General features: G+C 49.6%; 1 protein-coding gene across 1 annotated transcript; it reads left to right on the top strand.

Moving 5' to 3' along the window:
- Positions 1–568: 568 nt before the first annotated feature.
- DLX5 (distal-less homeobox 5) lies at positions 569–5217 on the top strand. The gene is made up of 3 exons (XM_014055500.2): positions 569–932; positions 2804–2988; positions 4479–5217. Exons 1-3 carry the CDS (start codon positions 569–571, stop codon positions 4803–4805), a joined length of 876 nt encoding a protein of 291 aa, XP_013910975.2. The 3' UTR covers positions 4806–5217.
- The last annotated feature ends 11091 nt before the right edge of the window (positions 5218–16308 follow it).

Genomic DNA, 16308 nt, shown 5'->3' with positions numbered 1-16308 from the left:
ACTTGGACCTGGGGCTGCACACTGATATGGAAAGACAGGGGCCAAGCGTTCACACGTGGGGAGCGGGAGAGAAAAGCCTTATTCCCCAAGGCGCTATTTTCCTCCTTGTCTGTAAATTGCACAAACTTGACGGTTCCATGCTTTTAAACGCCATTTCTGCCCCTCCTGGCCAATGGGCTACAAGGCTCAGAACCCCGAGATAATGGTGACGTTCGAATGCCCCCCTTCTTTTTTTAAGGGAGCGTGAATGGAACTTTCAAAGGAAGCCAGCCAGCAGAGCGCTTTGTTGTGCTAAACTAGTTGGGCGAGTTAGGGTGTCGCTGCTCCTGATTGCTCTGGCCAATGGAACCCGATCCACCCCGCTGTGCGTAAGAGCGCAATTAAGGATTTAACCAAGCCTCTACGCTCCCTGCGAGCAGTCTGCCAGAGCTATAACCAGCTCCAGAGAGCTCCCAGCCGTCGCCACCGCCGCCTCCCTCCCTCCCTCCCTCCCTCGCTCCCCCCGCCATGGCTGCCTAGAAGACCCAGCCGCACGCACGCCGCTTGCCTGCTTGCCTGCCAGCCAGCTATGACAGGGGTCTTTGACAGAAGAGTGCCCACCATCCGATCCAGCGATTTCCAGTCCCCTTTTTCGAGCAGCGCAACTGCCGCCACCATGCACCACCCGCCCCAAGAATCGCCCACTTTACCCGAGTCTTCGGCAACGGACCCTGACTTCTACAACTCTCCGGGAAGCGCCCCGCATGGCTACGCTTCGCCTTCCTCGACATCCTATGGCAAAGCGCTCCATCCTTACCAGTACCCCTACCAGGGCATGAGTGGAACCGCCGCCAACTACCCCGCCAAAGCCTACGCCGACTACAGCTATGCCAGTCCTTACCACCAGTACGGCGGGGCTTATACTAGGGCGCCGAGTACTGCCAGCCAGCCAGGTGAGAGGCGCCGCCGCAGCCGCAGCCGGCAGGGAATGGGGAGGAGGGAGAGCAGTGCTTGGACAGGCTGAAGGGCGCACTGCAAGTAGGGGATACACCGCTTCTCTCAGGCCTCCTGGGGACGGCGTGGGGCTTGAGCTTGGTAGAGAACCCAAGCTGAAGCTCCGATGCCCGCTCCCGCTGAAGGATCCAGGTCTGAAGGGTGAACTGAGATAGGGGAGGAGGATGAAGAGAAATAAGCTTTCTTTGTCGCCCCCAAAGTCAGGACTGAAAGGCAGCGAATTTGGAAAATGGCAAGTGGGGCAATCAAAGGTCCCCCCTCCTCCTAGGGCTACGAGTTAACAACAACACAAAGAGTGCGGCTGTGAAAAAAATTGGGCTTATTCGGTGGAACCTCTCTTCCCCCACGTTTGTGTACCTATTTTTTAAATATCGCAAAGGGACTGGAAAACCTAAGCCCCGCTATAGTTTTTGCATGAAGACGGGCTGAGGTGCGGAGGGGAGCAAATGGGGACACTCTTATTTGATCTTTTTTCCCCTTCTTCTTCTCCTTCCGGTGGGAGGAGGGGGAAGGCACCGAAGATCTCCTGAATAGCGCTAACACGAACGCCCAAATTCGGATGCTGGTTTGCTGCCACACATGGAGAAGCGCGGTTGGAACGGCTTCCTTGTGGTTCCTCGGGAAGGAGACTGGAGGAAAATGAAGCGCTTCTTTGGAGGCAGCTCGGAATTCTTCCTCTCCGCCACCGCTCACCCCACGGCGCCCCGCCCCACCCCCGGGCGCCCCTATTCTGTGAATCAAAGGCGAGGAAACTTTTTGCGGCTGCCTGAAAGTCTCCGCGCCGCTTTCCTTGTAGTTACCCGGAATTTATACATAACTATGAGTCTTTATGTGCGTCTGTGTGTATATACATATACATATACATACATACATACATACATACATACATACATACATACATACATACATACATAGAGAGAAACTTGCACATACATTTCTCTCTTCTCGTCCACCACCCTGTGAGTTTCTTCGGCTGGCCGACGCTCTCCCCAAAATAGAGGGAAACTGCCAGTGGCGCACTGCGTCTTCGTAAAAGGAACCAGACGCAACCGCGCCTTTCTTCTCCCCCTACCCCACCCCCGGCCGATCTGCGGCGAGATTATTCTGTATAATCGACTCTCTGTCTGGGCCGGATTTGGCTACTTTTTCGGCTCAGATGGAGGGAAACGCTCTCTTCCTTTCGCCCCCCCTCCCTTTTCCCTCTCTCTGTGGTGGTGGTAGGGCTTTGAACTCTGCATATCTCAGAAGGTCTCTGGTCAGGGTTGAATGCATGAAGACCCAAGACAAGCGGGGAGAGGGAGAAAGAGGGCGAGGTGGGGGAGAAAGCAGGACCAGGGCTGAGAATATGCAAAGTTTTGTGCAATCAAAGAGCGGCTTTAAGGGGACGTTTTAAAGCCCACCTCTTCCTTCCAGGTTCTGGCGGGCACGCGCACCTCCTCCACTCAGTTCCTCCCTTCTTCTTTCACATAAAACGCTTAGGCAGATAAATAACCATCCCGGGGAGAGAATATCTTTCGGCACAGGAGGGAGGCGACGCCTGCCCTCCAACTAATTTAACATTGGCCAGGGCTTTGGGCCTGCCAATCCGTTTCCGCACCTTCCTGATCGTCTAGGATCTCTGCAGACCAAACGCGTTGCATTTGTTTACACATTTGAGCCAAGTCTGGGTCAGCAGGATAATTGCGGACCCATCTGCCAGATTCGGGGCAGGGGAAGTGGGCGGGGTGCCTAGTTTTCATGATCATTTTCTCCTCCTCTTCCTCTTCCTCAATCTGTTTTTCTTTTCCCCCCTCCCTTTATATCCCTATAGAAAAAGAAGTGGCTGAACCCGAGGTGCGCATGGTGAATGGCAAACCAAAGAAAGTGCGAAAGCCAAGGACGATTTACTCCAGTTTTCAACTGGCAGCTTTACAACGGAGATTCCAGAAAACCCAGTATTTGGCTCTGCCCGAGAGAGCCGAGCTGGCCGCCTCTTTAGGCCTGACGCAGACTCAGGTAAGGACCGACCGGTGGTCGGGGCTTGGGGTCCCATTCCGTCTCTCAGGGTGGGCGAAACGCCCCCAGCAATTCCGCGTCGGGCTGCTCTCCAAGGGACAGTTTCACCTGCGATGGTTCTGAGCGGTCCGGAGTCCTTTCTCCGCGAGGAGCTTCTGTAGGCCGGAAGGCACCCGGGGGGGGGGGGCAGGGAAGAGGGAGTGCATGCGTGCGGGCATGTGTTGAATGTTCATTCCTTTAATCTTCCGCCCGAGCATTTCTCCCTGCGAGGTTTCTGGCGAATCCAACTTCCCCGCCAAATGGGCGCCTGATTCCACCGTCAGCGGCATCAGCCAGATCCCTTTGGGGCGGAGAAGAGGCTCTCAAGGCAAATTCAGAAAGCTGCGCCTCACCGAGTGGAAATTAACCGGCCTTAACTTCGCCACAGTTCCGACTCGGTTCCCAAGCGCTTTGTTTACAGCCTGGATTGCCAGCATTTAAGCGGTGGGCTTTTCGATCGTCCCCGAGTTTTTCGACCTTCTCGGGATCAAAATGGGGGAGGTAAGGTGGGAGGTAAGGTGGGAGGATCTTCTACTGATCAGCTCAAGGGAGTGGGGGTCGGCTTGTCAGAACGCTACGGAGGATGGTGGTGGGGACTGCTGTGGAGAGTTGGGTCCCACAGAAAGGTTTTACGTGCGCCAGTTTTTAGTTCCCTTTTGTTAGGAGTCGTGTTCAACCGGAATCCTCGTTTCGTTTATTTGTTTTGTTCCCGTTCCTGTTTTCCTCTCCTCACTCCCCATGTTTTCAAAACTATTTGGGACAACTGCTGTTCTGGGGTTTAAATATCTGCCCCATGTCCAGAGTCTGGATAAAAGCATATAGACACTCTATATGGTATCCCTTTTTAATAGTATAAACGCCATTCCTTTAAGGATTTTTTTGTTTGTTTGTTTTTGCATTTCGTATTTTCCCGGCATGTATTTGGAATAAAAAGGTATTTGTTTTCCTTCTTATCTTTAGTGCTCTGGCCCCCTCCTGAGATTGCTTTGCCCGATAAAGGCAAGTCCGAGCAATAGGAGAGATTTAAGTCTTAGTCCCGACGGAAGACCAAGAAGTATTCTGCCTAACCCGTGTTAGGATCCTTAAAAGCTGCTACCTTGAGCACGCTCAAGGCACTCTTCGCCTTCTCATAGCCTCTCTGCTATCATTGGTGCAAATCTGTGTGGGGTTGTTGCCCGTCTCGCCCCCACTTATCTAATCATTTCCACTTTCTCCGAAGTAAGCGCGTCCCTCGGGGCCGCAGGAGGAGGCAGAGCTCGGGAAGCTGAGATCGTAAAGCGACCGATTCAAGAGGGCGTCTTGAACTGCCTTCCGCCGGTTAAGTCCGGGCTGACAAATGATTTCCGGAGGGAGGGTCCGGTCAGCCCTTTCTTTGCATTTGGGCTTGTCCAAGTTGGGGTTCAACCCCGCCGTTCCTCTCTTACTTTTACCGCCTCTTTTTCCTCCTCAAGGTGAAAATCTGGTTCCAGAACAAAAGGTCCAAGATCAAGAAAATTATGAAAAATGGAGAGATGCCCCCGGAACACAGTCCCAGTGCCAGCGACCCGATGGCTTGTAACTCTCCACAGTCCCCTGCCGTGTGGGAATCTCAGGGCACGGCCAGATCTCTCAGCCACCATGCTCACACCCACGGGGCAACCTCCAACCCGTCGCCCGCGTCCTCTTACCTGGAGAACTCTTCTTCCTGGTATTCCGGCGCAAACGCTCTGAACGGCCACCTGCAGCCCCATGGCTCCCTCCAGCATTCCTTAGTGTTGGCTTCCGGGACAATCTATTAGAACGGGCGACCCTTTTTTTAAAACAACAACAACAACAACAACAGCAACTATCATTCCTTCCTCTATTGTTTTGGACTTAATTGCTTTTGTTCATGAAGGGAAATAATAATAATTATTAATAATTATAATTAATAAAAAGGGGGAACTTCTCTTTAAGGAAACTATAACAGGATGAAATGTGTAAAGCTTGTGCATGTAATTTATTGCATTTCAAAGGAAACTTTCCGGCTCTCCCCCCTCCCCCCTATTGCTTTTGTTCCGTTTTCTTTTATTTTTGAAGGCGGATTTTTGGATTTGCGTTTTGTTCTCAGCAGCCTGGACACTTTCAAAGGTGCCTTGAAATCTTATTGACCTCAACTTTTTTCAAGAGACTTTTTTCAATGTCATTTTAATCATGTACATACTTGTAGATAGAGGAATTAAACTGTATATTCTGAATAAATAAAATTATTTCCACTGTGAGGACAAAGAGAGAGAGAGAGATGCGAAAGGGCAGGTTGCCCCCCTTCTGCTATTGGAAATGAAGTAGAGGACACTTAATAACTGTTCCCTCCTTCCATCCAGCCTCCTTTTCTTCCTTTGCCATTCTTCCTTTGTTTGGACTGCAGTCCTATGGCCGGTTATTTAGAAACAGCCCTTAAATCTTCGAAGGCTAAAATTCAGAGCAGTTCTCTATCTCGTCCAGGTTCCTCATGGGTCGGGTCCCGATTCTCCCCACTTTAGGGCGGTTCCGAGGTTCCCAAAAACTCCCCCAATCTTTCTTTACCGAGGTCTTCAGATCTGCCAGTAAGCCTGGTAGGTTTGGCGATGGGAGACTAAAGCAATGACCGCAGCCTGTTCTGCTGAATGAGGAAACAAAGGTGAATCTTTCCCCAAGAAAAACTACCTGAAAAGGTGGGACGGGCCTGAGTCGGAGTAAGAACATGAACAACAAAATCTCCCCACCCTCCAGATTTCTGCTTCATTTTATTTTCTCAAATTTTCGGGGGAAAGCCAGAAATAATATCTGGTCGGTGCAAGACGGCGCATTTCTTTCCAAAGGAGCTCCGAATCTGGGCAGTAGCAATAGAAGCAATAGAAGGTGGCACGGAGACTCTGCGCCTCCGAGCAAGAAACAAAGGCGACCTGCGAGCAGGATTGGATTTGGTCGCACGCGCCTTTGTCGCGTCTCTCCCTTTCTGTCCTCTTCTCCGTGCCACCAATTCCGAAACTTGAGGAAAAAGGAGAGGGTTTGTTTCGGGGCTTTTGCACACACATCCCCAAACCAAGATAGCCAAGTGAACAGTGCTGGGGTCGTAGTAGGCAACTATCGGGGTTTTACCCCCTTATGCATCAAAACACACACACACACACACACACACACACACACACACACCTTTCTTATCCCTCTTCAGCACTTATGTAGACAATAAGGCGCTCCTTCGAAATATCCTGCATCCATGCGACAAAGGGTACACTTTTAATAGCAGCTTGGGTTTGGGGGTAGTTTTCATGTTGGAAAGAAGGTTGGACCATAAAGAAAACTCATTAAAAATTACGTCCTGTCATCTGATGAGTTCAGCAAGATATGTTTCAGAACTTGGACACAAAACCTCAGAAAAGGTTTCTTTTGTAGCCAGAACAAATTTACCAGCCTTTAGGCTCCTTCCTTTCTTTTTTCCTTCCCTCCCTCCCTTCTTCTTTAAATTTTGGCTCCTATCAGCAGGGGAAGTAGTATTATTGGAACTAAGTTCGTTTGTAATATAGTATTTGGCTTTCCTTGGTTTATATAAAACTAAAATGAGATTGCTTTCCTGATACCCCTGTGTTTGGGAATGTGGTGCAGAACCAAACATAAGAACATCCTGCTGTTTTAACCTGACCCCTTTCTACAAAACGTTGTTCACGAGGCCATCCCTGCAGTCGTCTTAGGAGAGTTTTGCTCCGGGCATCAGTACAGCTCACCTCACCTATTCTTTGCCCTTTAAGACAGCGTTACACTATTGACTCTGCTGTGGGCGGACGCAGCGAGCAATGCTGAGAGACAGAAAGCAGATGTTAGGAATCATGGGAATTGTGCTCCACTGACATATAAAAAGGGATTCAACCTACATTCTGCAGCTTTCGATTGGTTAAGGATTCGGGCTTGTGCATGGTAATAAAACCGCTCAATTTTGACCTATAACGATAATTTGACCTTGCTCGCTTGCCATTAAGGCGACCTTCCGAAGAGCTTGTACCTCTCCCTTCCTTTGACTGGTAGAAAATCCTATTAGATTCTCCTCCAGCTGCCTTCACTCAATAGCTTTGTTTCGTTGGGTATAGAGTCTTGGGTGCATAAACATGGGCATAGACATAGAGGTGTACTCTTGATAGCCTGCCAGGGACTCCACCCGAACCCCTTCGTGCATTTGAGCCAGTCTCCTTCCTCTGGCTAGGTTTTTGTCCGGCGTTGCCTTCATGTCCGAGAACAAGGAGCAGATGCTGCACAGCGACCTCTTGTCCTTTACCTTTAGTAGGTCCCCGTTTCACCATCTCTTTCCCGAGGATTTTATTTTCTCCTTGTCCCCTCCTGCCTCCTTGGACAAAGGCACTAGCCCTTAGTATCTTTCTTCGTTCTTTGGGGAGGTAGCATGCATCTATCTGCCGGGCTTTCTTCCCAGTACCAACGTGGGCGCCTGGACAACTACGGCTAGAGAAGAACGCACCTCCAGCGAGCTGCGTCTTTGGAGTGGGGACAGAAGGGCTAGGAATGACTGCACAAAGCTCCTTCCCTAACAAAGATATAATCAACAGCACTTTTAAACTCTATTCTTAACAGTTTCCTCCACCCCCTACACTTTCCTCCTCTTCCAAGCGACGCTGGGGCAGCCGCAGGGGGCGGGCGGGCGGAGAACCGGGAGAAGAGCATTCCTGTGGGTGCCGAATGGCTCCAGGGCTGCGCCACAAGGGCTGCCGAAAGAAGCCCAGACCGGAGAGAGGGAGAGCCCGCAACCTCCGCCGGCCTTGATCTCCACCCAGGAAATCCCCCCTCCCCCACTTCCCTCCCTCCCTGGACACCCACAAGCGCATCCACCCAGCAGCTCGTCGCGCGCTCCCGGGACGAGGCACGCAAGGTCACGCGCTCTCCCGACGCTGCACGAATCGTCCGCTGCTAGGAAAATTCTAGGTTGGATCCGCTGCTAGGAAAATTCTAGGTTGGATCCGCTCGGCAACGTCGGGGCTGTAGCTCTGTGCGTTTGGCCGGCGCGGGAATAGAACGGGGCTGCTCTTTCTCCGCGCTGGGCTCGCCCTTAACGGGACATTCTCTGGCTTCCTTGGGGTAGCTGACTCGAATGTCCCGGAGTTTCTAGGCTTCGGCGTTTGCCTTCTCTCCCTCCCGCTAAGGAGCTCCGTGCAGCCTTCCCGTTGCGCTGAAGCCCCACTTCGAATGCCTTTCAGTTATGGGAAAGGGGTGAAGCGTTAATCCCGCCCTTATACGCGCTAGAAAAACACTGGCCTTCACAACGACGGTAGCTTCGCTAGGCAGATATGTTCTTCCTACCTGCCTAGAAAAGGTACTGTAGATAGTTTCCACCAGATTGTGGCCTTCTGCAAAGTTAGGTTGTATCATCTATGTAATAGGGTTGCTGAACGACAATTCCCATTGTTTCCAGCCACCGCAACCGAATAGGCTGCAAGTGTTGAGATTCCAACCAGTTGGAGGCCTCCCGTTTCGGGTTTATTTAAAGCAACCACTAAAGAATCTTAGGGACATCTTTTCCTTCTGGGCTGGTAAAGCGAGAAGGAGGCAGGGCGACCAAAGGCAACGAAGGTGGGAAAAAGTGGCTAGGCTTTATCACTTTGGAAAAGGCCTGGCGAGCGGTAGCAAAGGTGCAGACCTCCTTCCTCCAGGCAACTAAGCCAGCTTCAATTCGGTTGTGTGCTTCGTGGGTCAGCCCCGAGGACAAAGGCGTGGGCATATGCGCAGGCGGGTGTGCACACGCTGAGAAGCTGATTTGCGCAGTAGCAGACGCAGGAGTGATCTTCTTCCTCCTCATCTTCCTTCCCATAGCCCAGCCGAGTGTAATATTAATATAATCGCCTGCCAGACCTATCCTCCTGAGCTCTGATCCTCGTCCCAGAACGATTTTATTTAAGGAAATAAACGCCAGTCATGACGACTACCAAAATCAAAGCAAAACACACCTTCACTTTCTCCGGGCCGGAGGACGATCCGTTTGGCAGAAGTCAATTTTCGTGTTCTGCCAGACCGTTCGCGGCGTTTTTTAGCTGGTGGGGGCAGGGCTCTTGGTTGGGTTAAACCTTACCCAAAGGCAAGGTGGGAAGGTGGGAAGTAGCAGAAGCGACAGTGAAAGGATACGAAGTCACCACCACGGTCCGTCTCCCCTTCCAACTGTGTTTTGCCAGCATTCCACTCAGGGCCACCGCCCCTCCCCCTCCCGCAGTTCAGGGATCCCCTCTGTGCACCGGCGTTGCGGCCAGAAACCTTGCAGCCTCTCCTTGGGATGCATCCTGAAAGGCTCTTCCCTACTCCTTCCCAATCTAAGCTAGAAGGGCAGCTCCAAGGCGTGGGGATTCCTCAAGAGAATGCAAGGAGCAGGGAACCTCATTAGGAGCCGAATTTTGGACCCCACCAGCAACAAAAAGATGAGCTTGGACAAATGCCATCCCATCACTTCTGGTTCAATGGCGGCCGCCAGAGCCCCGTTAAGAAGTTGGAAAGGGGGGGGGGGGAGACGGTTGTGCTGGTGGCGACAAAACATCCAATTGTTTGATCCCAATGCCGATTCCAGAAACACCAGGCCTTGGCTCGGCACCGCAAACCATTTTCACTTATAAAACGATTCATTCCTGCACCTAATTCAGGCGAGAATAAAACTGACACTTTTACCAACCTACAAGTTGTAAGTTCTCCAAGTCTCATCCTCTCTTACGGCTCCCCCTAAGAGTAACCTCTCGGTTTGAGATACTATTCCTAAGGACCTGTTCCAGCAACATCGCCCTCTTAGCGACCTGCCTAGGAAAAAAAGAAAGCTAATATGTTTTTTCATTCGTGTTCTTTCTTAAATATCCTCATCATTAAACCCTTGATTTCATGGGAGCTTTTTGTAAATCTAACTGGCTCCGGTTCACGGCGTTGCATTTGAAAACGTGTAAGTATGTAAAACGTGGTGGTTAGATCAAGTACCTTCTTTTGATGGTTCGAAATAGTCTTTGCATTCCGCATTTACTCAGTGCCCCAGACAATAGAAGAGAACTCTAATCTCCAGCAAGCTGCTTTGTTTAATTAATTGCAATTAAGACCTTGCCCGGATAATTGCCCATTGGGCTCCCGAGGGTTCGTCCAATGAGATAATTTGCAGGGGGAAAACGGGTCTTTGGAACGTGGAGATTGAATCTCAAGGACATTCCTTCTAAGGATAATACACCGCCCTGGCGAACAATAGACACCACTGTTCCAATACATGTATTTGCCTTAAATAAAACCGAATCCCTGGATTATCACGGTCTAATCCTAAACACTACTAGAGGGTCAGGCTGCGACCCGCTTAGGTATGGAAATAGAGCCCCTTCTTGAAATTACAGTGTATCTGGAAAATGCAAGGATCTATGGCAGTCCGCGGTAATCATATTTGCGTTGTAGAGTTTTCCGCTGGGGCCAAGAAGCGTGAGGAAGGGGTACATTGGCTCTCCTGTCTTGCTTGAACGTTTCCTGCGGTATCTGCCTGTCCGCCTTGGGAGGCAGCCAGCGTGCTGGACCCCGGGCTAACCCAACGGCGGTTTTTTTATGCAGTGGGGCAGTCAGAGTGAGGGCTTTGGGGCAAAAGTCAAGGGACCTATCGGAGGAATGACGGGCCAGGAGAGGCACCTACAGCCGGGCTAGGCTGACCAGGCTTAGAAGGAGGAATCTTCGTTAATCTGTCCTTAATGTTGGGATCCAGAAAGGCTCCGTTTGGAATCCATAGTATTGAGTTCAGGTTTGACTCAGTGGAAGCAGGTGATTTCGGCTCAGGCCTGGCGAGGAAAAGAAAGACGTTCTCGCTTTCATGATATATCCGGAACGGAACTTTGGCGGAGGATTTCAGGCGCTGGGTGCGAGCGCGCCTCTGGAAAGACACCGCCGCCTGTCTCTGGTGATTCCACAACAAAGCTCCAATCGCCCGCCAGCCCAGCCTCGGACCCCTGATTTGCTCAGTTTTTAACTCTCGCTCTTCTTCTTCTGCTCTGTATCAGCCCATATTCCCCCCTTCTCGTAGCCCTCCACGTTTTGATTTAATCGCTCCCGTTCGCATTTCACTTTTGTATTTTCCCCTTCTTCCTCTATCATTACATATTGAGTGCCCCGTGAAATTACAATTGTACATTTTCTGCTCAGCAACCCATTGGTAGCAGAGGGGGGAGAGAGAGAGAGGAGAGGGGGAAGAGGTCTAAATAATGGCCGAATTAGCCCTACTGGACAGTTTCAGATGTAACACTCTGTAATAATTATATTGCAGGCTGGATTAGGATGCTATTATCATAATCTGGACGTTTACAATTATCCGTAATTTGCAAAGATGCGCCAGGTCTTGATTACAGCGGTTTTTTTTTTATCAAGCTAACCATCACTAAACAGTGACAGTAATAACAGCTAATTTTGCTGGCAATATAAGAGGTGCTGGGGTGTGCAAACAATTTCACACCTGGATCTGCTCAGTCAACCAAGAATGTAGAGAAAGAGCTTCTGCCCTGAAACACGGCGGAAAAATATATATCCTCCACTGCTTCTTTTCACTCTAGATTTCCTTAGACTCTCATCTCTGCCTAGCAGGTTTGCACGGGGGTAAGTTGTTTGTCTCGATTGGGTGAGGTTTCTTGGGATTTTTAAGCCTTCTTTCGACTTCGCATGATTCCTTTAGCTTTTTCCCATTATACAGAAATGATGGTTATTGTTCTTTAAAAAAAAAAAAAAAAAAAAAGAAAAGAAAGAAAAAGAGTAGTTGTTTAGCAGCCCAACGGCTGCTCATTTCTCCGAAGTAGACCTTACCGAGTTAAGTGAGGACAAGGAGCATTTGTGGTTTGTTTGCCCGCCTGCCTTCTTCCCTGATTGGGACTTTAGGAGATCAAGCTGGGTGCCTCCGGAAGGCAGCCTTCTGCCGGCCGGCTCCGCTGACTCGACAAGGCGAGCTCCACGATTCACGTGGTGTTCAGAACGAGTGGCTGGGTTCCCACGACCCACTGAAGCCCGAACCAGCCAACCACATTTGAGACTAGGGCCATGAGAATCCAGCCTGCGTGGTGAGTTGATGGTTCAGCGAGTCGTGCGAATGCAGGCGATTGGGTTAATTGAGTAAACTCCGGTTCACTCCTGCCAGCGCAGTCAATGTGGATTTGTGGGGGAAGGGAAGGCGACTATTGGGGAGACGAATAAGGCGCCTCAAAACGGACAAGAGGAGGAGGCCACTATGATTTCACTAGCAAAAGGGAGGGTCGTTTTCTCCGGAACTGCCACTTGTCTAATAGTTCTAAGGAGGCTTATATTCCTGATCCGCATTGCCAGCTCCAATCCTGAGTAGCCCCACTGTAAAAGATCGAATCCTCCGAGAGCCTCTGTGTGTGTGCGCGCGCGCGTGCCTAGGTGCACGCGCGCGGGGGGGTGTTCTGAGCATGTTTACAGCTTTCTTATAGCTTCAGTGGTCTGCGAATGTATTTAAGGTAAATCCTACTGTGTGTGTGCGTGCGTGTTTTTAAGGCATCCTTAATATCTGGCTGTAAATGCCACTAGGAGTTTTCTCCCAGCCAAATGTGTTTAGAGACGGGGTGTTGAAAGAGGAGCGAGCTGTAATTCCGGACCCTCTTTTTTTACTTCTTACATTCTCAATTATCTCCCGCTTTCCCCCCTCCCTTCCCGCCCCACCCACTCAGATGCTGAAATCCCGATTCCTCTTCTTAAACTGCATTTCCTTTCTACTCCTCGTTAGGGACTTCTGAGTGGGAAGTCGTTGCCACTTATTCCAGCAGCCTTTTGCTTATTGTATTCTTCTCCTGGCCTGAAAACCTTTTCTCCGCTCTTTAGACGAAAGTTAAAGGCCTCTTCTTTACGGATGAGGTCATCAAGCCAGATGGCAGAGAATCGGCTTGGTAAAACAAGTTCAACAGATTGCAAAAATCTTTTCTTTTTTATTGTTGTTGTTGTTGTAAAGTTCAGTGAATCTGGCTTGGGCAAAATCAGTAGGCCTGGGTCACCTTCCCCTCTCCGCTCCCGCACCCCTGATTTCAGAAGAGATTTATTAAATGCTTTAAAGGAAACAATGGGTACGCAAGGGCCACCCGGATTGTCCGAGGCAATTTTGTCTTCGGTTTCAATGGAAGACCCATTTTCTTTTCTCCCCCCCCCCCCCCGGTCTCATGGGGTACCGAACCTTCTTCACGACGTTCCGTCCCATTCAAAAGAATTCTGGATTTAGAAAGGGACCTTGGTTCAACCGAGAGGAGCTTCGCCGGATGGGGAGGAGGCTAGAGTGGGATATAAAGAAACTGCTGATGGACAGCAAGAAAAAAATGTTTTGTTGCCCTACTCTGCCATCCCTTTAATGGATCCCGCGTTCCCCCTCTGGCTCCCCCGGAGCGCCAGTCTGGGAATCAGCTGGATGGGTAGAATCTGAACCTTCTTGCTGTCAAAGGCCCAGTGCAGAAAGTCCTTGCTGACCTTAAGAAAACCAGCCCTTTTATATAAGAAGCAAATTCTATTGTTCGCCACCACCACCCCACACCCACACTTCTAAAGAGATTTAGCGGGGTGGGAAGCAAAGGCAAGGGAAAGGTGCACATCTTTTTCTTTCATTTCCATCCCAGTTGAGGGGGGGGGATGGGATCTTATGACTAGCTCCACTGATTTAAATGAGCTAACCTAATATATTACCTAGAATACCCTTCTATTTTGGAGGAAACATGCTGCTTCTGACAGTGGAGTGTGGTGCGGTAGGGCTGGGGGTGGGGTGTTACTCGTGGCTGGATGGGTCAATCAGAAACCAGTTGAGGTGAAATAAACCAACAATATTGCATGAAACCGGTGAAAGGCCGGGGTGCAAAGCATTATAAATCTTATAAGCAGGGAGTGATTTCCTAATTTCATTAGCATGAGATTTGCGTCTTGCATCATCTTGATCCCATAGTTATATTTATCTAACACTGAGGCCTATACATGGCAGAGGAAGCGTGCTGTGAAACCTTTCTTCCCTGGTTCCTCGTATTTTTCCTTCCCCATTTTCTCTGTGGCTCATTTGGTTTTCAAGATTATTCTTCATCAGGAAAATTTGGGGGACAGGATAGCTGGCTCATCTGTGACAGACTTGGATACCCTTGATTTAAATGCTCAATAGCTTTTGCCCCCTAACACAAATCAGAAGCAGTCAGTGAACCCCACAACCAGCTGTACCTCAGAATTCTCTTCCATTCTTCCTAGCATTATAATTTTGGTTAATTTTCAATTTTAGGTCCTATGTCTCTGCAATTTGTGTATGAATAACAGAATAATTTCCCTCTTTTGTTTCGCCTTTCCTGTTCCTGAATCTAAATAAAGATGGCTTTTTAGTATTAAAAGTGGAAGAAAATTACAGGTAATTATCTTTGACGGTAAAAACGCTGTAATCAGCGGGCTACATGAAAAATTACTCTAATTATGGCTGCATTTAAGAGAATGGGGGGAAAAAACCTTCTTATGGATAAAAACCTTAAATTGTCCCCAATGTCTGCTTCAAATTGGATGGCACTGCAGCTGGGGGCTTTGTTCACAATTGATCCTGGGGAGAGCTGAACCCAAAGTTTCACAGTAGGCACGGAGAGGGGGAGAAAAAAAGAAAAGAAAAACATTTTCCCCCTCCAAATGTAACAATGCGAATGGTAGAAAATGACAAGACTTGATCGGTTTTAAGCCATTCTGAAGACTGACTGAGCGTGGAAGTTACTCAACAAAAAACCGGCGCTGGTATATTGGTAAGTAGTCTTGGCTTTTGTGTCTAATTATAGTGACTGTCCTTTTGCACAACTGTATGTAGCTGTCATTATATTCAGCACTCCGAGAATCTCCATTGACTTCTGATAAATGGCTCAGTGGTTTCAAGGTTCATAATTTGAAGGATGCCCAGGGCTCTAGCCATTAATTCTCTCAGTATGGGGCATCCTGCTTGTGTGACGAAAGGGGCTTTTCATGATGGATGATTTCTCGCTTTGGCACCACCTCGCAAGGATATCATTCGCGGCAGCCCTTTGCCTGGAGAAGCCGGAAGCGCTCTGCCAGACCCGAAGAACCGGAGGCAGCCTATATCTGTCGTCCGAGGAACGGCCGGCCACAGAGCCATCCCTCCGCTTACCAAGGCAGCCGACCTTGGCGTGCGTGTTTGGGGCGTGGGGAGGCGTGGGGTGGAAGGAAGGGGAGAATCAGGTAGAACTGCCGAAAATCCTGAGACGGGTGGCCCCCTCATATCATAGACAAAGGCGGGAGACTCCCAGGTGGCTTACAGGTAGAAAATTCAGTTCAACCCAAGGCTTTCCAGAAAGATAATCTGGATTGGGAAGGTCGCATCGCCTTAAATCCACCCTCGGTCGATTCAGACAGGCTTCCCTATAGGGAACAATCTTCACCGTTCGAGTGGGCAGATAGGAAGGTCGGGCGGTCCCTAAAGAGACACGATTTTATGACTGGCTTGTAAGCGTGGGTATGCTTGTGTGTATAATCCTTCCCACTGACCGGCACCTGCTGAGGGAGAAACTTCCAAAGAGACCTCATCGTCCCTTAGACTGGGCTCTTCTGGTGCTGCTCCGTTCCTGGGCGGGGGTGGGTGGGAGTTGTGCAAAAAGATGCTCTGGAGAACTCCAGATAAGCCCAGGATGTGGACTGGGAAGCAGCGGTCTCTGGTAGGCAACTCGGAGGAGTAAAGCTTCAGTAGAAGGAGTCATAAAGAATCCATCTATACTTCGGAGACCGAAGTGGGCTGGGGGGAAGGGGCTGGTGGGACGGGCTGTAATATTTGGCTCTCTGAATAACCGGGAGGATGGGAAGCCGAAAGAGAAAGAAACTTGTCAACGCACAGAACTAAAAGCAGGACTCTAGCACATTTTGTGGCTTTTTACTCTATATATGAAAGGAGGAGACAAAACATACAAAGGTATATATATATATATACAACTAAAATTCAACAATATATACAACGCGACTGTCCGCAGCTGGAAAAACAATGCAGAAGTGTATGGGGAAGGGATTGTGGTCGGAATTTTAGTCTTTAGAACAGGTCAAATTTTTTGTTACTTTCCCCGATTCTTCCTCCCTCTCTCCCCCGGGCAGAATCCATTGGAAAGGATCCCTCCTGGAAGCCCCCTTAGAATAAATAAAGGTGGCGCAAATGCAGAGCTCTAGTTGGTTGCAATGGGGCATGCGCAAGAGAACTTCTGGTCATTTCCAGGTGCTTTAAATTCGTTTAGACTGGCTTATTGACTATAGGAGGAAAAGAAGGCGGGGGAGAGATTGGGAAAAAAAAGATTA

The sequence above is a fragment of the Thamnophis sirtalis genome, unplaced genomic scaffold, assembly GCF_051295495.1.
Source record: "Thamnophis sirtalis isolate CommonGarterSnake01/CBP01778 unplaced genomic scaffold, rThaSir2_p1.2 scaffold_4, whole genome shotgun sequence".
Lineage (NCBI taxonomy): Eukaryota > Metazoa > Chordata > Lepidosauria > Squamata > Natricidae > Thamnophis > Thamnophis sirtalis.
This window is presented reverse-complemented; position numbering and strand designations above follow the sequence as displayed.

Coding starts and splice junctions, on each gene's coding strand:
- DLX5 (XM_014055500.2), top strand. CDS start 569: ATGACAGGGGTCTTTGACAGAAGAGTGCCCACCATCCGATCCAGCGAT. Junction 933..2,803: donor GAGTACTGCCAGCCAGCCAG/GTGAGAGGCGCC, acceptor ATATCCCTATAG/AAAAAGAAGTGGCTGAACCC. Junction 2,989..4,478: donor TAGGCCTGACGCAGACTCAG/GTAAGGACCGAC, acceptor TTCCTCCTCAAG/GTGAAAATCTGGTTCCAGAA.